This window comes from Rhipicephalus sanguineus, unplaced genomic scaffold, assembly GCF_013339695.2.
Source record: "Rhipicephalus sanguineus isolate Rsan-2018 unplaced genomic scaffold, BIME_Rsan_1.4 Seq480, whole genome shotgun sequence".
Taxonomy (NCBI): domain Eukaryota; kingdom Metazoa; phylum Arthropoda; class Arachnida; order Ixodida; family Ixodidae; genus Rhipicephalus; species Rhipicephalus sanguineus.
Genome location: NW_023615345.1, coordinates 140,393 through 165,611, shown reverse-complemented (window position 1 = coordinate 165,611; position 25,219 = coordinate 140,393). Strand labels below are relative to the sequence as shown.

The window sequence follows — 25,219 nt, the reverse complement described above, 5'->3', positions numbered from 1 at the left end:
GTGGCTTGGCGGCACGTAGCAGCAGTAATGGGATCGAAAAAAAATGCTGCAAGACAATGATAAACATTTTATGTACAATTATGCAATGAAACGTCGTATTTTACATTGTATACCGCTGACAACGGGCCACTTTTGGTACGAGTAAACGCCCTCATGCCAGCAACAGCGGAGATCGCTCGCCAAAGCCATCGTGTGAATGACCACTTGCGCGAAGACGATTTACGTCGCGTCGCTCATCGCTGTTGCGTGCATTTTCGCGTATATGGGGTTTGACCTTTAAAGGAGTATAGACACCAAAGTCTTCTATTATCATTTTATTTTTTTATGTGGAAAGCTGTTTATTAGGGACCCTGATCACAACCGGCAAGTGCATGATAGCATCCCCAGTAATTTAACATTACACAATTTACATGGGACGCCCCGCCACGGTGGTCTAGTGGTTATGGCGCTTGACTGCTGACCCGAAGGTCACGTGATCGAATCCTGGCCGCGGCGGCTGCATTTTCGATGGGGGCGAAAATGTTTGAGCTCCGTGTACTTAGATTTAGGTGCACGCTAAAGAACCCCAGGTGGTCGAAATTTCCGCAGCCCTCCACTACGGCATCCCTCTTAATCATATCGTGGTTTTGGGACGTTAAACCTCAGATATTGTTATCACTACAATTTGCATGGCACATCTGACGATTTTAAAAATTTCTGCCAGGTGGTGAAAAATCTCCAAGTGACGACTTGTGAATAAGTATCACGTGAAAGCAGCATGTGGAGTACCAAAGCAGTGACATTGGCAAACCGATGTGGCGTCTGCTACCTTTCACACATGCACCTTCGCTTTGCGGCACCAGTACCACCGAAACATGCAGCTGAGTCTCTCGGCAATGAGACCATTTGTCATTGCTATTATCATTCAATGAATTCGACCATGTGTGTCTGCCCAGAAGGGAGCAAGTCGAGGTGGAAAACCATTTCATTTTTTATCCCTCATCATCAGACACTGAAATACACATGGTCACGGTGGTTTGATGGTTATATTTCATTAAAATTGTCATCATAATTTGGTGTACACATCTCCAACATCACGTCTTTTGCTGTTCTCTCCTGACCTTTTGCTGATGGTTATCGCGACAAGTCTGGAAGAGGAACCACACTTCGTTTCTATACTTCAAAATTCAAATAAATTATCCTTAAGCTGTGTGTTCTATATCAAAATTCGTCGCAGCATTTCTTGCAAGTACAAAGCTCCTTCTGTAGTCAGTTTGCCATCTGATTTTGGTGTCTACACTCCTTTAATTCTACCTTGATGTAACCATTGAAATTGTTATTATTTCTTGGTGGGAAAAGACAAGACAGAAGAAATCTCCATGCCCACCACTGCTTCATTGGCCCTATGTAACTGATGTGCACCTGATTTTGTAACAAAAAATGTAGCTTCCCTCTAACTCCAGTATTAAGAAAGGAAAGTGAAACCTACCGAGTTTTAGCTTTTAAGAATGAAAGTTTACTTACACCTGTCAGTGATTCCACTCCTGCGCCAACTGCGCCAAAGTGTGCCAAATTGGATTTACTGTGCCATCGTGATAATATTGACGGAAATTACATGAAACTGCCTCAGAGTCTCGGGTTTGGGGGGTCCGTTACAGGCAATTGCACCGTCAGCGCGTCAAAACATGTGCAACTTGATCTTGGGGGCCACCAAAGTCACAACCACGGATCAAAAATTATTCCGCTGAATGAACAGCGCTCGCGTGTGCTTCCCGAGTAAGCCACAGTGCCAAGCATGGTGCCGGCGCAGCTTCAGTGCCGACTCAATTCAAGTCGTCTGGATGGCAAAAGGCACTCTCTTTGGAGGCTCATGACGTCTAGGCCAATCGGAGCGAAAAAGTGTGTGGTGGCGATTCATCGTCAGACATTGTCTGTTCAGAAACGCTGCTGGTGTTAGTCTCAGGCATCGCACGGCATCTAATTAAAGCAATGTTCAGTAATACTACACTGTGCCGCTAAAATGTCCGTAACTTCTTTTTCTGGACATTGCGGAATGAAATTGGGAGTGCTAGCAATATATATATGGAACAATAATAAATTTTCCGTGCTTCATGTCCATGGAAGAGCATGTGAACATTGGGAATGCATTGACGCTTTCCTCAAAATATATATCCATGGATCTTCATCCAGAAGAGCTTTTTCGTAATTCCTTCCACCAGCGCATCCGGGTTGTAATCGCTGTTGCGGTAAATACCCCTAAGAGGTCCTGCCCTCTAGAGCTAATGAGTGCTAGGGCCCAAATTGAATTTTTCGCTTACTTTTCTAAAAATGTTGTCTCATTAATAAAGCATGCCTTCTGGCGGAGCAGCCGCAGTTCGGTTTTAGTATGTGCAGCTGGTCAATAGCGGGCTCGTCCCTGACGGCCTAGTGTCGGAAGGCCCACTGTGAAGTGGCTACGACATGTTACACATCTGCCCCTCGCTTTCCAGGGTCAATAGCTGATGGTTAAAAAAAAAAATCAGTTTGCTTAAAGGGACCGACAACTGATTTTTCTCGACCCAGCTTTTACGGCACGACAGGAAGCCTACCCTTCGTAGCGTTTGTAGCTGCAGTGGTTTATCCTAAAAGCACGTAGTTATTTTATAAGCTGTATTTTTCGATCTGAAAGGCTCTAAACACGCATGAAGGCTTGCTCCAGCAACGAGAATTGATAGCAATGCGCTAGCCCTTGTGAAAGCTGTCGTTGTTCTGCTTTCGCAGGAGTTACTGTAGCTATGCTTAACCACCTTTATTTTGAGCTTTCGAGCCATTTTTGAAAATAGCAAGCTGTTACAATGAGACGATGTGGCTTTATACACCTTCTCGGTATTTGTACAGCGTTGTGCGCGCCTGCGACCAAGGTTGCCTGCGCCTGTGTCATGGATGGCTTTTCGCGGCATGGGATCACTACGCCAAGCGAAGGCAGCGCCACTTTGTTGCATACAACTAACGCAGGCCTATATGTACATTTTTATGGAGTAATATCTTTTAATATAAAGAAATTAACAATATTTCAGTACTAACAGAAAAGTCATCGAAGCATACACCAATCAACGATCACGTGACGGCTTCATCGGACCGTGTATGATTTGCCGCCAGAGGCGCCGCGACTTTCAATGAAGAAATAAAAATATAAATCCGCCTCTCATGATATAAACAGGGTTGGTTTGAGTCAATGCGACGGACAATCTTTCCATCAGTGCAGTCATCTCATTTCATGTTCTGGGCAGTTGTCGGTCCCTTTAAGAGTGAAGCAATGAATGCGATACCAACAAATTGTATTGTTTTATGAAGTAAGGCTAGCAGCTAACTCTTTGGATCCGATCTCTCGTAACTCAGCAAAACGCTGGTTTAAGGGAATATGGCCACTCCAGGGTCTGAAGCAGTTTTCGTGCTATCATTTCTCTAAACGCGAAGTAAGCATTGAGAGCAGAGTAAGTTTCCGAGCTGTGTACTGATGCCTTGAGATAGCGCACGCCCAGCGACTGCGCTCTTCGAACGACGCAGCCCCTCCCCTCCCTCCCCTGGCGTTCTTTCGTGCTCCTTACGAAAGACGGGTGGGTAGTTTCCTCTCTGTTTGATGAGCAATCGACAACAGGTCTCGCATGCAGGTGATGTTATCGCATGCACCCTCTGTGCGATGGAAACGGCCAGTTCGTTTCATCTCTACTTCAGCCACATTCATCGCCAGCACTCACGAGCTTTTACTCGTGAGTAGAACATACGATGCGCGGGTGATGTTATCATTTCAGCGATTCCACTCCTGCGCCAAAGTGCGCCAAATTCTATTTACTGCGCCATCCTGATAACATCGACGAAAATTGCGCCAAACTGCGCCAGAGTCTGAGCTTGGGGGCGTCTATCACCGGTATTCGCACTGCCGGCGCGTCAAAACGTGCAGCTTGATCTTGGGGCCACCAAAGTCGCAACCAAGAATTATGCCGCTCAATAAATAGCGCTCAGGCGTGCGTCTCAAGTAAGCCATGATGCCAAGCACGGTGTTGACGCATCTTCTATTGCGCAAGTCGGCTCGACAGCAAAACGCGTTCTCCGCAGAGGCTCGTGACGTCTAGGCCTATCGGTATCGAGAAAGTGTGGCAGCGATTCATCGGTGGACGTCGTCTGTTCCACAAACACTGCTGATAGCGCGTTGGAAGCGTCGCACGGCACGTAAGGAAAACAATGTTAGTAATAACTACATGCGTGCCGCTAAAATGTCTGTCACTTCTGTTTCTGGACATCGCACAATGAAATCTGGGATTGCTGGCAAAAATATATGGAACAATATCGAATTTTCCGTGTTTCGCGTCTATGGAAGAGCACGTGAACGGGGAACGCGTTGACACTTTCCTCACATATACCTTATCCATGGATCTTCATCTAGAACAGCTTTTTCGTAATTCATTCCACCAGCGCATCCAAGTTGTAATCACTCTGCAGTAAATACCCCCTAAAGGCTCTGCCTTTTCGAGCTCGTGCGTGCTAGGGTTCCAATTCGATTTTTTTTGTTGCTTTTTTAGAAACATCTCATTAATATAAGCATGCCTCCTGGTCGGAGCAGCCGCTGTTGTTTTAATATGCGCAGCTGTCAGTAGCGGGACCACAGTGAAGCCCACAGTGAAGCGGCTACGCCATGTTACACGTCCGCCCCTCGCTTTCCAGGGTCAATAGCTGACGGTTAAAAAAACTCACAGTTTCGCTTAAGGGCAAAGCAATGAGTGCGATACCAACAAATTGTATTGTTATATACAAAGTAAGGCTAGCAGCTAACTCTTTTGGATCCGATCTCGCGTAACTCAACAAAACGCTGGTTTAATGGAATATGGCTGCTCCAGGAACCGAAGCCTTTCGTGCTGTGAGTTCTCTAAACCAAAGTAACGTGAGAGTAAAGCAAGTTATACGAGATCCTCTGCTGATGCCTCGAGATAGCGCGTGCACAAGCGACTGCGCCCTTCGAACGATGCTCCCCACCCCCCCTCCCTCCCCTGGCGTCCCTTCATCTCTTAACAAGACGGGCGGGGTGTTTCCTCTCTGATGAGCAAGGGGGCAGGCCCGCACCGGGGATGTTATCGCATGTTCTCTCCGTGCGACGGAAACGGCCAACTCTTAATCTCCGTTCACCGCGTTCGTCGCCAGCGCTTGCGAGCTTAACCTGTGGCTAGAATGCGCGGGGTGATGTTAGCCATTTGGACTTTATCGGAAAATTACGCTGACGACGATGGCAAAAACCCGTCGAGAGTGTCCATATAATTGCTGTGACAATAAAAATTTTAAAAATAAGGAGCCATTCTACTCTGTGAAGTGCATGATACCGCCCAGCAAAACATTTATTAAGTTACCTTTCTTCTAAAGTGGGCCCCTTTTTTTATGTCCCTTCACTCGTCAACGATCCAGCTTTTTTGGTAAGCCATTGCTGTTGCTTCGTGAGCGCTCGTGTATCGTCTTGTATTCTTGTGTCTCGTCCGTTCGCGCTCGGTCTATTACAGAATGAACCAACGGCCCACAAACATTTTAGTTAAGTTACCTTTCTTCTACAGCGGGCCCTGTTTTTTATGTCCCTCCTCGTCAGCGATCCAGCTTTTTTGGTAAGCCACATTGCCGTTGCTTCGTGAGCGCTCGTGTAGTCGTCTTGTATTCTTGTGTCTCGTCCGTTTGCGCTCAGTCTATTACAGAATGAATGAACGCGCCCAACAAAACATTTATTTAAGATCAACACATCGATCGAGAAGAAAAAGAACCTGGCTTTCGCCTTGGAGTTGTCTTAGGGGGTGCATTAGGCAAAAATGTTTGAGGCCCGTGTACTTAGATTTAGGTGCACATTAAAGAACCCCAGGTGGTCGAAATTTCCTGAGCCCTCCACTATGGGCGTCTCTCATAATCATATCGTGGTTTTGGGACGTTAAACCCCAGATATTATTAGGGGAATGCTTAGGGACAAGTGACTCTTTTGCATTGAGGCACTGCTGTACGTCATGGCGTTTGTCTACCACGTCTGCTAATAACCACATGTATGTACTATTTAGAGTGTTATTTCATAACTACAGTTTTATTGATCCGGTATTCTGTTTACTTGCCAGTGTCGAAATAAACCGAAGAGTCACTCAGCTGCATGAGCCCTTATTTTTTCATTATCGAGTGAAGTATGGAGTCCTCCTGAGATGATTTTTTCCATGAGATTTGCAATGAATCAAAATATTTCAGCTCTTCATAAGAGCTTCATAATAATTATTTAGATGCTTGAATGTTAATGCAATTTGCTTCTAGTGCACTCCAGGATGTAAGCTACTCCAAAGTGCTCCCAGATGCAAAATTATCTGCTCCAAAGTGCTCCAAGATGAAAATTTTTGCTGCTCCAAAGTGCTCCAAAATGGAAATTTGCTGCTGAAATTGCTCCAAATCAGAAGTCCTTGGTAGCATCACTGCAATTAGGACTTTAAACAGAAAATGACTGCAATGATGACGCCAGTGGCTACGGCAAAAACCCATCAAGAGTGTCCATGTACTTGAAAAAAGAAAACAACTTGAGGAGCCATTCCACTCTCTGAGGTGGATGATCAGCGAAGCTGTTAAGCGCACGGCACAGAGGTGACATAGTGGATGCCAGTTTGGTATGTAAGGCCAGGCTGTCAACGTTCAATACGCAATATTAATGCGAAAGCCTTAGATGATGAAGAATAATATGGTGAACTTCTTGGCTAGTTGGTTGAACATCTCGTATAAGGAAACCGCGCGGTAAAAATGAAGCGCAGCATAGGAATTAGGGGTGTGTGAATATTCGAAATTTCGAATATTTTTCTAATAGTGTTTGCTATTCGAACTTTCCAAAGACAAATGCAGTCAACTCCAGTTGAAAGTGGTCCTTCAGATTTTCAATATGCTTCACCTCATTACACTCTCGTATTGCGGCAAAGCTGCCTTCAAGCTCCGTTACGGTCGAACTTGGCCAAGAGACAAAGTCCGGTTGGAAGTGTTCCCTAGATTTTCATGTGCTTCACCTCATCACACCCTCGTATTGCGCCAAAACTGCCTTTCAAGCTCCGCTACGGTCGCAAATATATTAACTCAAGAAAACGCTGGTTCCAATATGGAGATGAAAGATGTGGCAGACTTGGGGGCTCAATTATGCTGTTTTGGACCTGAATTTGGGCAGACGTCCGAAATCTGACGCCGAACTTTTAGCATTCAAAATTTCAGATGTTCTTATATATTGACGTCTACGGGCAATTTGGAACTTCGGACTTGAAGGGAGCGCACCCTTGTCCGCCAAATCATTGGCCTTCCCACAGCAGTTGAGAGAGGAGAGGTTGAGGAAATGGCATCCCTGCCTATCACTGTAAAGTGTTGTAGGCAACACTTTGGGTTGCACCAAATCATGTACATAAATACAATTCGGCCTCTACATTGCCTCACTCTTGATAAGGAAGACAAATATGAAATATGACCCCACCAGCGCTTCATCAACTTAGCGAAAAGACACTTCATGTTGCTATCTCACAAGAACATACTTAGGGATTCTCTGCAACTTTTTGTGATTTCACTTCGAATTATTCGAAAAATATTTGAGAAATATTCGAAATTATTCGAAAATATTCGATTCTATTCGCACTCAATCCTTATTATTCGAATTCGCTTCGCACCCAAAATTTTGCTCTTTGCACAGCTCTAATAGGAATGAATGTGGTGCGTTGTTCGTTCCTATGCTTCATCTTCGTTTTTACCCGCTGTTTCCTGATACAAGATGAAAATAAAACAGCACTTAAGACTGGACAAGGTGAAGACACAGACACTGCGCTGATATTTATTTATTTTTTTTCCCTGCATTAAAGAACACAGAAAGGCTCAGACCCTTTATCGCTTTCACAGTCTTCGCCAAAGTAGTTGGTCCCACTTCGTCGCACAGTTTTGCCACTTGCGTCCTCACTCTTGCTCCATTGACGGCGGGGAGCTCCATGAAGTTCTTTCGGATGGCCTTGCTGTCTTAGACGTGCTTTGGCATCAGCAGAACCCTCCTTCCTTACCAGACTGGAGAAGCTTTACATCTGCTCTTCGTAGGCTGGCAACGCCGACACTTGACCGCTGTCCGGCCGTCTTAATGTCTGTGGAAGGCACTCAACTCCCTTCTGGACGAGTCGACCAACTTCGTCGTCATTTGCTCGGCCAACGGTGCTTCTACGAGGCCAAGCAGCTCAACCTTGTCAAGGCTTAGATGCTCGCAGAATTGTGGTCCTTTTTATAGCACCTTTTTCACCCCGGCAGGAACAGCGCGTCTCCAAGGATGATGACCTCTTGTCCTGGTGGCGTTTGTTGGTTTCACCAACTGGTGATACTCCCAAGACTCCCAACTGATACTTGAATATGATGCTTAGTGCAAGAGGATTTTCAGTTACATGTTGCAGTCACACGTCGCTTGTGGCTGCTATCACGTTTCCGGCCATCGCCACTCTTGTGCCGAAGGTGTAGTCATTGTCTGGCCGGCATCTGTAAGTGAAAATGCAAAGTATATTTTGCGGTAGAGTGTGGCGTAAGCCACCCTTGAGTTGTGGGGCTCACTTTGAACCTGGAGGCATATGATGAGCCACGATGACGTGGGCCAATCAGCAAATACATCCTCTCCACGGCCGTTATGCTGGTGTTAGCAATAACTGGTGCAGCCACTAGCTGTTGCGATAATATCTTTTCTAGACAGCATTAACAGTGTCATATTTCTCTCAGTTTGGATCATAAACTGGCACATTTTTAAAAATCCGTGAATTTAAGTTGACTACTATAGTTTGGTGCGTGGCATTCAAAAAAAAGAAACTATCGGCCTAGATTCAAGTAAATACGATACTTGGCAGAGTAACGTGCTTTGCACCCTCTGCCTTTTCTTGGGACACAATAGTGAAATGCTAACTAGTCGTGAAACATACGCTGTACCTTAATTTCATATTTTTATTCTCTACAGTTCCTTTGGCCTCATTCCAATCATCACCGAGCAGTACAATTTAGATGAGCCGTACTATTATGCCGTAGCTGTGACACTCCAAGGGGACAAAGCCCGATTTGTTGTACCTGAAAGGCAAGTATCAATTCATGAATTTTAAGACTGCAAATGGTAATCTTCCCTACATGGTCATTTTAGTATAGCGCAACACCATTATCAAACTTTTACTGCATTGCAGAAGAAAAAATGTGTTAGCCCTAAAGACGTATCATCCAAGCATTCTGCCAAGCATTCAAATTTACTTCAGTTGCTTAACTGACGTGTGGGAATAGTTAAATTTTTTACCAAAATTAGATTGAAATTCATTGGTGTCAGAATGATAAATCTTGAATTGGAACTATAATGTAAAAACTTTCCTTGAGACCTTTAGTTTACCCTTCAGGTACGAAGAAGCTGACATGGTTGAAACGTGCACACACACCACACACATTGCAGTTAGCTATGTGAAGTTTGAATCAGTGAGAGGGTAAAAAGTAATTAATGAGTAAAATTTCTTGATTTGAATTTGCAGTACAGCAAAAGGTACAAAAATTTGTAAAAGCAAGCATAGGCGTGCGCAGGGTTCCCCATCAGGGGGGGGCAAAGGTTCATTGCAGCGCCCCCCTCCCCCTTCATCCTACTAAGTCAATGTACGAGCAGATTTCGTGCCCCCTCCCACCTCTTATGTGACTAGGGTTCATTGCAGCGCCCCCCCCCCCCCCCGCCCTCCTGTGCGCATGCCTATGGAAGCAAGGACATGGTGCTGTGTGTGCAAGTGCGTACATTTTAGTTGTGTGCAGGGGCGTAGGCAGAAATTTTTTTCGGGGGGGCACCTCCTTGATCTGTAGTGGGGACGAGCAGGCAGATGTGGTCGAGTGTCATTTTCTGCTCTGTATGCTATGGCAAAAAAAATTTCGGGGGGGGCACGGGCCCAGGTGTGCCCTAACGTGGCTACGCCCTGTGTGTGTACTGAACTAGCTAATGAATCTCATAATGGAAACTGGGGAAATAAAGGATAGTCTTGATTCTTGCATGGCACAACTGGGAGCATAGCAGAATGAAGAATTGTATTCATTTGTAATACAGGGTGTCTACCGACCGGGAAAACCGGGAATTCCAGGGATTTTGGGTAGTCTGGAAATTCTCAGGGAAACTCAGGGAAATTGTCCTCCCATCAGGAAAAGCCACAGTATCTTTATTGAAAGGCGACGAAAGTCGCGGTAGCGCTTGCTCGATATTTGTGAACGCATTTTTCAAATCAAACGGCCGCTGCGGCGGGGAAGTGGCGCACCTTGATGCTGTCATCGCCTTCGGAGCGATGAAGTGGGAGGGAATCCGGCGTGGCATGCGGGAACCGCGAACCACGACACATCGTATCACGCAATGTTGTCAGGATGTTCTGGGAGTACGCGGTGTAGTTCTGTAATCTTTCTCGCGCGTGCTGTGCGTTAGCGCCCGATATGGTGTTTTTGTTATCGCCACGTGTCAAGTAACAAGAATGATTAGTTGTAGAAGCGGTAGCAGTAGATGTACGAGCTTGAGTTATCTTGCAAGCGATCACGATCGCGCAGGAAGCGGATGTCTTCGACAAGGCTCGTATCTGGCGAGAAAAAGGACGCTTGTTGGCTGTTATCGGAGAGCTCACTCGCTCTGATCCCGAGCTTCAAAGATGCTATTTAGGACTCCGTGAAGAATACAATAAATTTCCAGGCGAGAGCTAGCGTAACTAACGGGCCCATTCACAGCAAGTGAAAGCTTTTTATTCTTTTTTCCCCGATGAGGGCACTGCTGAAACAAGTTTAGGCAGTCGACTGAAATTTTTTGGGGCTGCAGCTGGCATTACCAGCCACACCACGTGGGTGTTTGCTACAAAGCCGAATTACAAAACTTTCAGAGCCATGGCATAGCGGGACCGAAATTCGCGACACCGGCACGGGTCCTACATGCTCGATTCGGCGCGCGATGTCGGAAAACAGTAACGTACGTTTCCACCATAATCGGATGCGCCGTATTCAGGCTGTTGCCGTGCTTTCATGCGATCTTAGCCCGCAGAGATATTGCTTTTTTTTTTGCGATAGCAATTAATATACACTCCGACGCGAATTTTTTGCCTTAGCCATGATCTTCCCTATCAAGTACAAATCGCGCTTACATCACCCCGCGCGTCGCATGCTCCATGTGCAAGTGAAAGTGCGCGAGCGCTGCCGACGAACGGGGCTTAAGCAGAGATGAAACGAGCCGACCATCTTCTCCCGCGATGGGCACATGGAGATGGGAGCCGGTGCGTTGGAAGGGGGGGGGGGGGCTGGCTGCGTGAGTCCGACAGGAAGTGCGTACTTTGTACCAGCGGGCGTTGGCGCGTGCGCCGCGGTATCTTTAGTGGGGATCAGCAGACGGCTCAACCTTTGTAGGTGTTGTGCTCTAATTGCAAAACTTCCGTTGAAGCCATAGCAGTGGCAGATCCCGGGGGGGGGGGGTAGGGGCGGTAGCGGCGATCGCCCCCCCCAAGCCAGCCCCCGCCCCCTCCCTTCAGTGCCTGTCGTCCACCTCCTTTGTCAGGCTTGCTTGTCGAGTTTGCCCCCTTTGTCAGGTTGCTTTGCCTGCCACTGTCCAAAAGGGGTAAAGAGAATCTTGTCCCTGCTCTCTACCTCTCTTGCTCTACCCTTTCCTGCTTCCCTATGCACATTTCCAACGAAGGCTTCTTAAGCACCGCCATAATCCCCTCTTGGCTGTTGTAATATGCGTGACCAAAATGCACTGCTGAGCGTTGGCTTCAGCCTTTGTACCCCCCCCCCCCCCATTATGTACCTGAATCCGCCCCTGAGCCATAGATCATAGATAGGGCACTTCTCTTAGTGCAGCGGCTGCGTTTCCTGAAGGAGCGAGCTGCTAGCCTATATTCATATAAAATTCCTCTTTGTTGCTATCAGATTTACTATTTTGGTCTCGCGGTAAAACTGACTCTTTTTTTCTTACGTGGGATGGTTTTCGATGTTGTGCGCTCGTGGAGAGCAAATAGATCGGTTGGGCAACATGATAGCAAAGGCGTTGCATTGCTCTGGGCAACGCGCGAGGATTTGACAACAACCCACAGCAGCGAACAAGCGCAATTCTACAGTGCATTAAACCCGCATTTGTTTCGTCTTTACATGTGACACTCTGGCAAGGCATCTAACTGTGATTGCTGCATCTCAGGCTCAACAAAATTGATTTTTTTTTCACGCAAAAAATAACAAAAGTTTTTTCATGTTGCTATATTAGTCGAGCATTCTTGTGGCCTTTTCAGTTTAAGATTAATCCTTCAGTAACTATGCCTTGCATGAAAGGTCGAATTTCAGTTTAACGAAGTTTCGATATAACGAAGTGAGTTGCCGCTTTTACCAACTTCGCTATATTGAGGTTATCTGTTCTATGTACTATTCAAATGGGATTAAGTCATTTTCATTTTCTAAAATGCGTATTAGAGAGTGACATCACCGAGCGATATGGTCTCTACCCATCTTGACCTAAAACAAAGTTCTGTTTCACTCAAGGAATTTCAACAAAAAAACTCAGGGAAAACCTGGAAAACTCAGGGAATTTAAAAATGTCAACTCGGTAGACACCCTGGTAATATCAGAAATTGTTTAGATAGTCATAAACGTCAGCATTGATGTTAACGCGCAGTATGGGTTATGAAAGGAATGATTCTGTGAATAAGCATGATCTCTATTAAACATATGAAATAATAAATAACATTGACCGAGGGTAACACCCCATCAATCTATTCTTAGGAAGGGTTTCGATTCTGTAAGCCATGGCATTTTTTGACTAATATTTATGATTATGTGATAAGAGGGACAGCATACGGCGTAAGTCGTTGTTATTTTAAAAGACAGTTATCAGTACATATCAATCAACAGTGCTCCAAGGTTTGACGGAATAGTGTCTGGTAAGAGGTGTACATTTGCTCTCGACAGCAAACAAAGCAATATACAATGTACCAAAGATACACGAGCCCAACATACCTCTGCATCCAATAGTTAACCTTATACGGCCTCCGCTTCAGATCAGTGCTCGTTCATGTCCATCTCACTGTGATCAGCACTTTAATGGCTTCACCAAGCTCACAACACTCCCTCAGCAATTGGCACAGTGGTTAATCTCTCACTTTTTCACTTTTTCTTGAGAATTTTTGTGCGATGTTGAAGTAACATGCCTCTTTAATTTCAGGTAAAACTTCATGCCACACTGGCATCAACCAGGCCGCTGGATGGGTGGTGCCTCTGAGCTTTCTGATTAGTAATGAGCGCATGCGGTCCTATGGCTGTGATTCGGCTCGCTCTGCCTCGGAGTTTTTTTCCAAGAGCTGCGTGCCCGGTGCACTTTCCCGGGAATTTGTAGGCTCGGAGCGGAGCTACAAGAATCTGTGTGATCTATGCCACGGCACCAGTACTCACTTCTGCGGCCGTGATGCTTCGGAGCCCTTCTATGGCCACACGGGTGCCTTCCGCTGTCTCGTTGAGGGTGGTGGCCAAATTGCATTCGTCAAGCACACGACTGTCTTCGAAAACACGGCTGGTCGCAACAGCATGTGGTGGGCACGCAAATCATGCCTGGCGACTTCGAGCTGGTCTGTCGCGATGGCTCGCGGCAGCCACAGGACAAGTATGTCCAGTGTAACCTAGGAAAAGTGGCATCCAATGCCATTGTGACTAGCATGAACAAACCACAAAGCATGATCGACGCCTACATCAACCTCTTTGTGTATGCACAGCAGTTCTATGGCTCTAAGTACAGCGAGGATTTCACCTTCAAATGTTTGTGTCAGAGGCTGCACATCGAGATTTGATCTTTCAAGATTCAACGCAGCAGCTAAAACCAGTACCTTTGCATAGGCGCAACTATGCAGACTATTTGGGTAGTGACTTTCTCCAAGCAGTACGTCTTGTAGACTGCTCTGGAGGCTCAAGTGGTGTTCAGATGTCCATTGCAATCATGTTGATGTGCATACTTTTTCTGAAATTCTTGGCGTAATAGTCCTTCTGCTCACTTTGCCGATAGACTGTCTCGAGCCACTTAATGCGAAGATTACTACAAAAAGTGCTTGTATGTGTTGTGTTAAGTAGGCGATGTAACGCAAGCGTTGTCAACTCAAAGCAGGGGGAGGAGTTTTGTACTGCTAGGAATGACCAACTCTAAATTGGGTCAATGTTGGACTTCCTTATATTGTTGTGGAGGAAAGTGGGATGTGCATTCTGATGTTTGAGCTTTGCCTTTTAAAGGGGCCATGCAACACTTTTTGCTGAACGAATAAAAGTCAACAAGACGACAGACAAGGGACAAGGGTCCGTCATCCTCTTGACTGGTTTATTTGTTCAGTGTATGTATCAACTGACCCAGACTTCAACCTTACTGTAACACTTTTGAACATGATCAGAAAGTGCTGCTGATGGTAGTGAAGGCTCCTGCGAACATGTGAACCAAAACATTATAGCGCAGCACACAGCATGAAATTTAGAATTAAATTTCAAAGTCAGCTAGAAATCGCTCACTCTTCGCTTGACAAATGATGACATAAGCGAAAATGACCGCACCATAAGCACAAAGAACACGGCCATTGGCTGATTTGAACGTCGCGAGCTGCATAGTTACCACGGCCGTCGTGGGATGCTGCGACGTGTCCGTGCTGCACTCTATAGTACTAGAATTACACCCAGTATAGAATTAAACCAGCGCGCTTGCAGTCACGCTAAAAGTAAGCCGCGCATTTAAAAAAAAAAAAGAAAAGAAAAAGTGCTCGAGGTCAAGATGTGTACTGACAAATGTGTGTAGCTGCTTGCTGGTACGAATGTAGAGAAAGCACTTTAGGTGTGTGATAAATCCCTGTAACTCCACTCATCGGTTTGTGAGGCAATAAACTCCTGTATATGAAATCATTCGATGATTACGTCGAAAAGTGTTGCAGGGCCCCTTGACAGGATTGCCCTTCTTGCCAGGGCTAGTGAAGTATCTGGCCATCAGCAAGAGCTGAAAGCTCCAAGTGAAAGATGTTTTCACAGTGTTATGAATCATAATGTGCTACTTTTCGCCATTGTAATACTGTGACTGCCGAAGAGGGAATGAGCTTTCTTTTTTCTTTGTGTGCGTGAGAAAATAAGAGGAGAAATAAGCACTTCATTTTAAAGTGTTAATGAGTTTATGAAGTTTAAGAAGACTGCACTTTACAGGGCACTTGTCAACAGAATCATTTGAGACTTTTATTCCTTTTTTTTGTCATTACTTTTTTAACTATTATTAATATTATTATTACAATTATTATTATTATTATTTCTTCACAGAAACATTGCATGAAATGCAGCGTTCAACGGAAACCTGTCTAATCAGGAGTATTCATGGCAGGGAATAACGTGCACTGATCAATCGTTAAAACAAAATAAAAGATGTTTCGGATATGCTACAGGGGCCTTGTTCATAATCTGTGAATTGTCAACAAGGCCCCGTAGCATATCTGAAACATCTTTTATTTTAACGATTAATCAGTGCTCATTATTTCCCACCAGAAACATTGCATGTAATGCTTGTTAAAAATCTGAGGTGCCTTTGTGCTCTTGTTGTTTGTTGTACACATATCCTGGTGCCCTTTCTCTGCCTTCATCCCCCCACCCCCTTCCAAAAAAAAAAAGATTTTAATCTCTCTTTTTCTCTTTTCAACTTTTTTCTCCCCGGTTATTTGACCAAATGGGACCCTAATGAGTGCATTCTGAGGGACTGTGATGACAAGAAAGAAAAATGTGTCATCCGTTTGTTTGGAGCTTAACAGTGCACTATGGTGACACTTATTTTATGGGTCTGAAATGGAAGCGTTACAGCAATAATACCAAATGTTTCAATAACTGAAACTTTAGAAAGATGGTATGTTGTACATAGTTAAAACAAACAGCATGTTTTGGGAAGTTCACTATTTTATAGTGTGGCCTAGGTATATAGCTATTAAATATTAGTTATTAAACACAAAAGAAAAGTTATGCTGCCTGTCAGTGGCATAGCCAGGGGTCTGTTTGGGCGATCAACTCCCTCCCTTTCAAACAAATGCAATTTGTACGTGTATGTTTATGCATACACATGGAAACACACACATGAACATGCATCCCCCTCCTTTTCTGAAATAATTTCTGGCTATGCCCCTGCTGCCTGTACTTTTAATTGTGACATGGTGACCTACATTTTTAACTATAAATCCAGTAGTGCTGAGTATTTGCAATCCAGTGTTGAATAGACTACTCATATTGGCATTCTGAAAACAAGTACTGTGATTTCGTAGCTATAAATGGTGAGCTTCAGGCAGATGACGAAAGCAAATTTGTGACAACAGGCTTTGTTTTTGCACACTTTAGACTGCTACAGTCCTAATATTTAGAAGTTATTTTTAGAGACAATTTTATTGGGGACCTTTGTGCCCAGTTCATAGAAAGAAAGGAGGTTGTGATGAAGTTGTTTACTCAATTCTTACTTTTGAGGCATGCACCACACTTGAAATTGCAGTGTGTGCTCATGGAGTGCTCATGAAGTTTCCAATATGGCGAAGTTTGTTCAGAAATATACTACTTGTTATTTCAGGATTCAGCTGTATACAGTTCTTGACACACTTAAACTGTTTCTAGTTGGCAAATTGTTTCATATGCATGCATTACTACCTTGAGCAGCTGTGGAAGTTCGTATTGAAAAGTAGCCCCGTTTTGCTGTTCTGTGTTTTTAGCTTCTTATGACCAATAATCACCGCCTCTTGATTTTCTTTGGAGCATTGTTGGCATTGCGAACTATTTAGAAAAGTAAACTTTACAAATGGAAAACCAACATGTGATGGTTTATTCTGTGTACAACTACCACCTTTGTCTAAAGTTTTGTTTTAAGTAAAGTGTACACTTGAATAGTGTGTAGTGCATTGATTCTTCACTATTAGAAAACCTGTTTTTTGGCATTCCTATTGCTGACCATTTTTTGAGTGAGTGTAAAGACTTCATTGAATTGTCCGCGGTATGAGCGGGTGGGACCACAAGCACCCCGACCTAAATCTAAAAAAATATTGTGCATTTGTTTTGTTTGTTTTTATGTGTTCATTAAACTGTAGTCCTTCTCATTTTACTATTTGAGGTCATCTACAGACCTCAAATGAAACCTAGATCTGAAAATTTCCAGTGTGTTTAAGACTAACCACCTACCAGGTGTATTGTGGCTGACTTGCTATAAACAGCGCTATATACAGGGTGTCTTTTTTAGACAATGCATTTTTTTATAAAAAATCTATGAAAGTGGGCACCTGTCGTCAGGCACGAACTCTATGTCGAGGCGAAAACTTATTGCTCCCCTAAAATGCATTTAAAGGAGTAACTCAAAACAACTTTTCTTAAACAAATGCTCAATAACTCAAAAGTTAATTAACAAGTTTTTTAAATTAATCATTCAATACAACTTTACATGCAACCAAGTATTCAGTCTGAACATAGAGTTTGTGTGCGAAGATGACAGTCACCAACTGTCATAACGTTTTTGTAAAAAAAAAACTGTCATGCCGCACGTTACTACATTCTGTTGCCTTCCACATCTCTGCACAGTGTCGCCGTGTAGTGCACGACAGACAGTATAATGTGCAGCATGGCCTGTGAAATGGCACTACCTTTGTTTACTGTGCATGACAAACACACAGAAGCTTTGGCTGGGGAGCGTTTGATCTTGAAAGCCATCATGACGTGACCTCTCTTGTTGGTGACATTCTTTGCCCCGCTGGTGTGGCAGCCAACAGCAAAGTGTCATAGGCTCCCAAATTTCGTTAAACTGATAGTATTTTGTAGCATTGCCAGTCACTGTCAATGGATCTTCAGGTTTTTTGCCTGTGCATACCTCTAGGACTGTTACCTGAGCCATCAAGTGCTTTTCTACCCGTTACTCTGTATGCCATTCACTTTCAGCAATGTGTGACACATACTTAACATTCCGTCCATATGTACTTTTTTTTCCCTCCAAGTTATACAGCTGATTTTATACTTTTTAATAGTGTTGTGCAGCTTTGTACATAGAAATGGGCAATCAGTGTAGTAACAATGTTGTTCTTAGCTGTATCTGTCATTTAGGCCCATTTTGTCTGGCACACATATTTTTATACAACTATATACACGGAATAGTGCTAATGGATTTTAATATTTGTTACGAAGCTTGCCTTGGATTTTTTATAATTCAAGAGACCCCGTGATATTTCTATGCATTTTTTTTTTTTTCATTGTGGCACAATATAGCCTCTGCAACGTTGTCTTCGTGCAGTACACTTTTGGCTGTATGGTGTATGACTAGATAAGAGACTGTACTAACAATTGTATGAAGGTGCCACATTGGACCATATTGTAACTGTGTACCATTCAACTTAAGCTCGTCAGAACTGTGAAAGGTAGACATAATCGAGAATTGTTGTGCTAAAAATGTGCCGGCGTTGAAGATCACAGAACGAGACGTTGACATCATTGAGCTGGCTGCTCTTGAGGTCACCTGTGCGACCTTCAGTGAAACATTTTACCCACAGTTGGAGTAATACTGAACTATGCTGCAATAGGATTGGTGCATTGACATCGACTAGGAACTTCATGGTTGGACAAGCAAAACAGAATTGTCCACACTGAAGTACTGGAAGTCTGCTGTAATGACATTTGCAAAATCATTGTGCCATGTTAAACTCAACAGCTTTCATGCAAAATTGTAAGCATTGCTAAAATGTAAGTCTATGTGTACAGAAATGTGAACGTCAACTACTGTCAACAAAACATCTCATTGTAGAATCTCAGAATGAATCGATATAAATACATCAACACCTAGAGTACTTGTGTTTATTTCTTCATCTGTGCTGCTTGCTCTTATCAAGCACAACTTCACAACAGAACCTTGTGCATGGCCTTGCAGTAAGTAAAGTATAATACACGAGTAGCACTAACATGTCCTAGGCAAACAATGGCCACTGAAAAGAGGTTTAACACAATGTTTTCAGCAAAACACTGTACAAGAAAGCTGCTTCCCAACTTCGCAAAGGCCTCAGCCGACACTCTGCACATTCCTTCGCCCTCGGAAGAAATGCTGAATTGCTGCAAATGCTGGCGCAAATTTTGCAGGTAGGGTGAGGCTGTCCTGTATCCAGGCAGGCAGGGCTTTCGTGATGCTTTGTTTCTGGTAGCGATGGTCAAGCAGTAGTATTACAGCGTAGTCATTCTTGTGACGAATGGCTCGGCCAATGGACTGATTCACTGCTTTCATACAGACGCTTTCATAGTATGCCTGACCTGCGGTGCGCCCATCATCTGTTCGTGAGTAGGTAGCAGTCAAGAATTCCATTTTGCTTGACATTTCTGGTGCTTTAGCATTGGGAAAGGAAGGCCAACCATAACAATGCACCGACCCATCTCATCAGAAAAATTGATGCCCTCGCTCATCTTCCCCCTACTACTGAAAAGAGGATGGCTCCGTCATGGGTTCTGAAACAGATGTAGCTTTGGCGCATTGGCTGTACTGTGCTAGAGTGCTCTCAAGCTCTGAAGACTTCAAAGGCTCATGAAAAATGCTTCTTCATAGAAAACTTTTCTAGGACTCCGGTGTCTTTCCACCTCTGCGAGACAGCACGTTCATACTCGTATGATGGAAAGAAACAGACAATGCCACCTGGGACAACCCTTGTCACATTAACAAGTACCCTGCCTAGTTCGTCAATCATCTCGGGGTCCATTTGTTCTTGTAGGTAAATTCAAACTCTGCCTGTGGGTCCCTGACCTAAGGCTATTACGGATAGGTTTTCTTTAGCAACAACATGACCACACGAGAAATGCATGACTCGTTCTGGAGACACTCCAGCAGGAATTAGGAGTTGGTCAACAAACTCGCTTGTAGGTTGCATAGTGCCTCCAGCCAAAATAATTGAACGTGCTTCAGATGCAATATCTCTGAAATGATTGGCAGGGCTGAGGAGCAAGTACTTCAAGAATGAGTTTTCTGTGCATTTAGCCTTGTGCACCAATACTTGGCCATCATGGCGAGAGTATGAAAGTTCACGAATGAACTCCTGTACTGTTATCATAGGATTTCCAGATGCAACAAAACAGTCTTTGGCCTGCTGTGTGGATGCCTCTTCCATGGGCACGAACTGTTTTGAATTGCATTTTTTCATGGAATGAATGAAGTTGGACAGCTTTGCAGCTTGCAAGTTTTCAGGTTTTTTTGCTACTGCAACAGTGGCCTTTTTTGCAAAGGAATTAACCTTGAGGGCAATTTGACTCTGTTCCAAGTAGCGGACAACCTTGACAAATTAATCTCTGGTATCCCAGTGTTGATCAGAAATGTAGTCGTTGTGCACATGGTTGAAACATCACTTTGCACAGCCTCCTTGCCAGGCCCCGTTAGGTAACGTATGAAGCACTTCAGTACATGAAGGACCTGCTTAATGTAGAATACATTCTTGGTGCTCATTCGGGCATGGTAGCGATTGTAGTATTCACCGAGCACACGCTGGGCATCCCTGAGGTTAGTCATCTTCAAGTTTACACTATGCAAGTCACTGATAGTTTCCAGAAGATTGTGTGCTTCATCAATGATCACAACACTGCCTTTCAGGTCAAGCTTGCATGCCTCCCTTGTTGTCTTCTGCAAAAGGATATTGTATGGAATTAGCAAAAGTTCTGCGTCTGGTGTGCATATCGTGATGAATAGTAAGGGCAGGTTTTTTCCTTCCTTGCATGATGAACTACTTGTTCAATGTCTTGAACTTCAGTCAGAATGTCCATTGCTATGGACTCCATGGCCTGGGGCCTGTAGAAGGGGCATTTGCCCACTGTGTTTCCCTTGGTACGCTTACGTTCAGGTGACGCTGTTACCTTTGGCTTAGATGAAGCCTTCTGCATGTCCAAACAGCGATCATTTATTAATGACAGGTTACCCAGTTTCGTCACCATGTCATTGATGCACAGATTCCCTCGAGATGCGAGTGTCACAGTGCGAATATTATCGCTGTACACGGTTTTCTTCAGTTCTCTCACAAACTGTGTTAGCTGGGAATGCGTCCTGCTGCAATAAATTATTTTCGGTCCAGTCAAAGCTTCGGACACTTCATCGCCGTCAGCACCACGAGCGGTTTCGTCATCACTGTCGTAGTCGCCAACGACGTCCTCTTGGTCCTCGTTGATTTCGGCCAGCAGTCGAGCAATTGACTCTGCTTCTTTGCTTATGTCATCAGGGCCTTGCGACACACTTCTGGCTTTTGCATCTCGAGTAGCAGATCGCCTCCTCGCATCCTCTTTATGGTCTTCGTACTTCTTTTCTTTGTCCATGAGTGCTTTATACTGGCATTCAACTTCCCGCAGTCGTTGATCTACTACCATCTTCCGTGCACCTCTTGTCAACCAGTCATCCCGGATCGACTGAAGCACTCTCCTCTCGTAAATCCGCTAATTCTGTTTCCAGCGAGGTCTTTTTTGATTTCTTGCACTCGTTCAACCATGCCAGCGCTCCGCACAGAATGCTCAGAGATTTACCTGTGCCCGTTGGACTTTCGAAAATGCCGACCTTGCTTTCGCTGAGCGCTCTGTACAACGCCTCCATGAAATCGCATTGCACTGGGTATGGCTCAAAAGGAAAGTGAAAATTTACATCACACTCCATTACAACTGTTAAAGCAAACAAAATACGGTAACCCAACGGGTTTCGGCGGGTTTCGAGTCAAAGCGTTTAGCGCGCGAAAGTTTGTGCTGTCCGCATGACGTCAAAAAAAGAAACATGTGCGTCGCACTTGGGTTAGGGTAATTTTATTCAGTTATCTCACACAAACTAGCTAGTCAAAACCGAAACTTAAAAAAATTAGTTAAAATTATCACATTATAGTTTTTTTATAATACGTACTCTGCGCAATTTCACCTGACTGCGGACCTTGTTTGTGGTGTCATCATGTCGCGCGGGTTGTGTGGCGGTTGTGGCCCCGTTGTCTGCTATCCGTGTCCGTGCTGTGCTTCGGCTGTGATATGCTCTAGAGTTTCGAGGCATCTTAGCAATTCGTCGTTCTTGTGTAGTGCCTTGAAAGTCACCGCCCGAAATGTCTGATCTTATTATGATTTTGACGGGAGCTATCTCTCTGGTCACTATCATTCTCATCGGCTTGCTCGTTTGGAGGGGCAGCACGTCGAGTGAGTTTCTTTTTCACAACATAAGCACATTTCCGATTTCCTGAACTTGTCGCGTTGTGTCGTGCCCCCACGCAAACGTTAACTGAGTGCTCTCTAGTGCGGGAGTAATGCGCTTCTACGTGTGTTATTGTGGTTTTCTTTGGAACCAGCTGTCGCCACTTACATCTGTCAGGTGCTGCTAATTGATTTTTTCGTTAGCTATTATCGCACGTGGCTGAATCTCGTGCTAAATATTCCTGCCAACCTTCCGAGGCGAGTTAACGTTTTTCAGGTCGCGTTCTTTTTCTTCCTGATCTCGATTAAAAGTAGATTTTGTGCTTAACAGAAACTGCACGTCGGTGATCATTCACAGGAGCTCGACGTGTTTGCGTCTGACTCTTCAGGATTCTCCTGTTGCACAGTTGTTTTATTAACTCCGAATACTGTAGTACAGTTCAAAGCGCTTTAAGGTGCTCTGGTAAGGTGATACTTCTGGGATCAAGGAATTATACCCAGCCGAAAACAGACGAACACAGGAAACGGTGAAGGAGACAGGAAAGCGGTTCCTTCACCGTTTCCTGTGTTCGTCTGTTTTCGGCTGGGTATAATTCCTTGATGCAATGCACCAACTAGCCCAACAACGAGTTCTACTAGAACTTCTGCGATGGCTGACCGTATGGTATAATGAATCTTATTGGTTTCATTTTGCCATTCTGCTTAGTGTAAATGGTGGTGCATTGATAGCACGTTTTACAGCGACGCTGTACATGATTAGGCTGTGTCTGTGTGTGTGCAGAAACCCCTAGCACTGGCATGTGCCATAAAAATTGGGCAAACACCACTACTCACCATTGGTCGACTAAAAAGAAGTTCACAGGAAAAACGTATGTGCCAAAAAGTGGGTGAACCCCACTACTCAACACTGGCCCACTAAAATAAAGGAACACGTGGGCAGGCGAACAACGTGCACGAAATTCCAAATGCATACGGCAAGCCAGACAAGACAACGCATGTCGCAAGATGTAGAATGTGAAAAAGACACATTGACCGCCGCTTTACAGACCAACAACTACAAGCATATTTTATTTTTCTTCATGCAAGAAACTGGCTCGGCAGACACCATCGTGATGACTGTTAGCATTCTGTTTGCAGTTTTCCCAGGACCAGTCATTTGGCAGTTTCCAAATTCCTTTATTTCATAGCCACTTCAGAAAATATACCTGGGTGTGACAACTTGGGACTTGATTGCACTAACCATGGAGCTGTATTGTATATATCTACTGCACAAAATTTGATGGCAGTAAGGCTGGAATCTTATCTCCACATTTTGCATTTTTCTTCTTACTTGGGAAAACTGTAACATAGTATAAAAGGCAACAATCTGCTTGCGGAATTATTGTCTTGTTTTGTAGGTGACAAGGAACCACAGGTTCGTGCGGTACCTATCAACCGGGAAGGAGGTGCGCCTGCAGGAATACGGCGGCCACGGCGAAATGTACGGGCAAGGATGGGTGCTGGTCGGCAACTTAACGAGGGTAAGCTTAAGGCAACCAGAAGAAAAGCTGATGTGTATGAATGCGTTTTGAGTTCATTGTAATTTTCCTGCTATTTATAATAGACGATGATGATGAAGAAGAATGCTGGAAGACATGGTAGCAATGCCTGAAGGAAAGATTGGAGCTAAGAAGCGCAAGAAGCTTGAAATGAAAGCTGAGAAACGGGCACAGCGAGAGGTGAGTTGTTAAACTACACATGTTAAGCATCCATTCTGCTCATGACCTCCACCTGAACAGTACAGTTCGGCAGGATTTTTCCTTGGGGGGTGCAAACCCGTGCTGCATCGCAGCTGGGGGAGGGGGCAAGAGCTGGCATATAGCTAGGGTGGGGGCAAGTGCCAGTGTGGCTTGAGGGGGGCAAGTGCCCCTTTTGCACCCCCCTGCCTACGCCCATGACAGTAAACCAATCTATTTTTCTGCAGAACTGAATTACATCTCTGGGTACAGTGTTGGTTACTGATGTAAATATAAATAGCCCACTTATGTGTAACAACCCTGCCATTTAAGCACAGGCATTAATTGTACTATGTTCTTTGATTACCTTGTGTCCCTTGCTTGTCCAGCACTGACCATAACTGCTGGCATAGCATCCTCTGAACATAGCACCATTCAGCCATCGACATTCCTGTCCCTCATATGTAAGGACAACACATAAAGCTTTTTCTGCGATTACGGAGCTGACCGGAAGTATATCTTTTGCTGTATTTAATGCTCATTTGCACTGCTGCTAATCGTGTTGGTTTAATGCTCAGGCTCAGAGTTTAATTGTTTGCCTATCTATGCTTCAGAGCCTTCTGACCTGCTGTTTTGTGTCGGTTGTAGAACTTTAAATGTTCCACTTTCCTAAGTGCTAAAAATGCAACAGAGTGCATAGTAAATGCCATAATGTCCTTCATGTAGCCATGTATTTTATTTATTTATTATTTATTTATTTATTTATTTTATTGTTTGTTTGTTTATTTATAGTAATAAATACTTCTGTAGCCTGCAACCATTGTAGACACAAGCGACTAACAGATGATATGGTTTACGACACAGTCTTGGGTTACAGAAGCAGGAACATGGCAGTTGGATTGTAAACAAATGACATTTGTGCTTTTAATTTCTAGAGGATTTGGAGGACCGGGAAGAGCGGCGCCAGAAGCAGGCACTTGATGAAGAGCGAAGAAAGCAGGAAGAGCAGCGAGAAAAGGAGCTTGAGGCTGACGGGTGAGTAAGCTTAGTTCTTACGGGTCAACACATGTTACCCGAAGATACTCTATAAATGAGGAACTTTGTTTTTTTAATAAGCATTAGGATTGCACTGCTATTACTGTAAAATAGACTTACAGTCAAGGAAACAAAGGAAGCATAATGCATTTACAAAATGTCCACTTTGGGCACAGCATTTACGTAAGATAACACCTTCAAAATTCGAAGCACTAAAAAGAAATGAGATTTAAAGTTTTCACATGCATCTAGTCCAGCTCGGATACTTTGAGACAACTGTGAGTGGAACTGTGCATGAACAAAAATCAACT

At 44.3% G+C, this 25,219-nt stretch overlaps 1 protein-coding gene and 2 pseudogenes across 1 annotated transcript in view; 2 read left to right on the top strand and 1 right to left on the bottom strand.

Annotated features, from left to right (window-relative positions):
* The window catches only part of LOC119377500 (ovotransferrin-like), a 41,585-nt pseudogene extending 27,585 nt beyond the window's left edge, over positions 1-14,000 (top strand).
* A 4,812-nt stretch (positions 14,001-18,812) lies between these two features.
* LOC119377490 (ATP-dependent DNA helicase DDX11-like) lies at positions 18,813-21,697 on the bottom strand (annotated as a pseudogene).
* A 2,088-nt stretch (positions 21,698-23,785) lies between these two features.
* LOC119377489 (DDRGK domain-containing protein 1-like) overlaps positions 23,786-25,219 on the top strand; it is a 37,035-nt gene continuing 35,601 nt past the window's right edge. The window contains exons 1-2 of the mRNA XM_049411595.1: positions 23,786-23,876; positions 24,809-24,908. Of these exons, the coding sequence (XP_049267552.1) occupies positions 23,793-23,876; positions 24,809-24,908 (184 nt within the window). The 5' untranslated portion in view covers positions 23,786-23,792. The remainder of the gene's footprint in view (positions 23,877-24,808; positions 24,909-25,219) is intronic.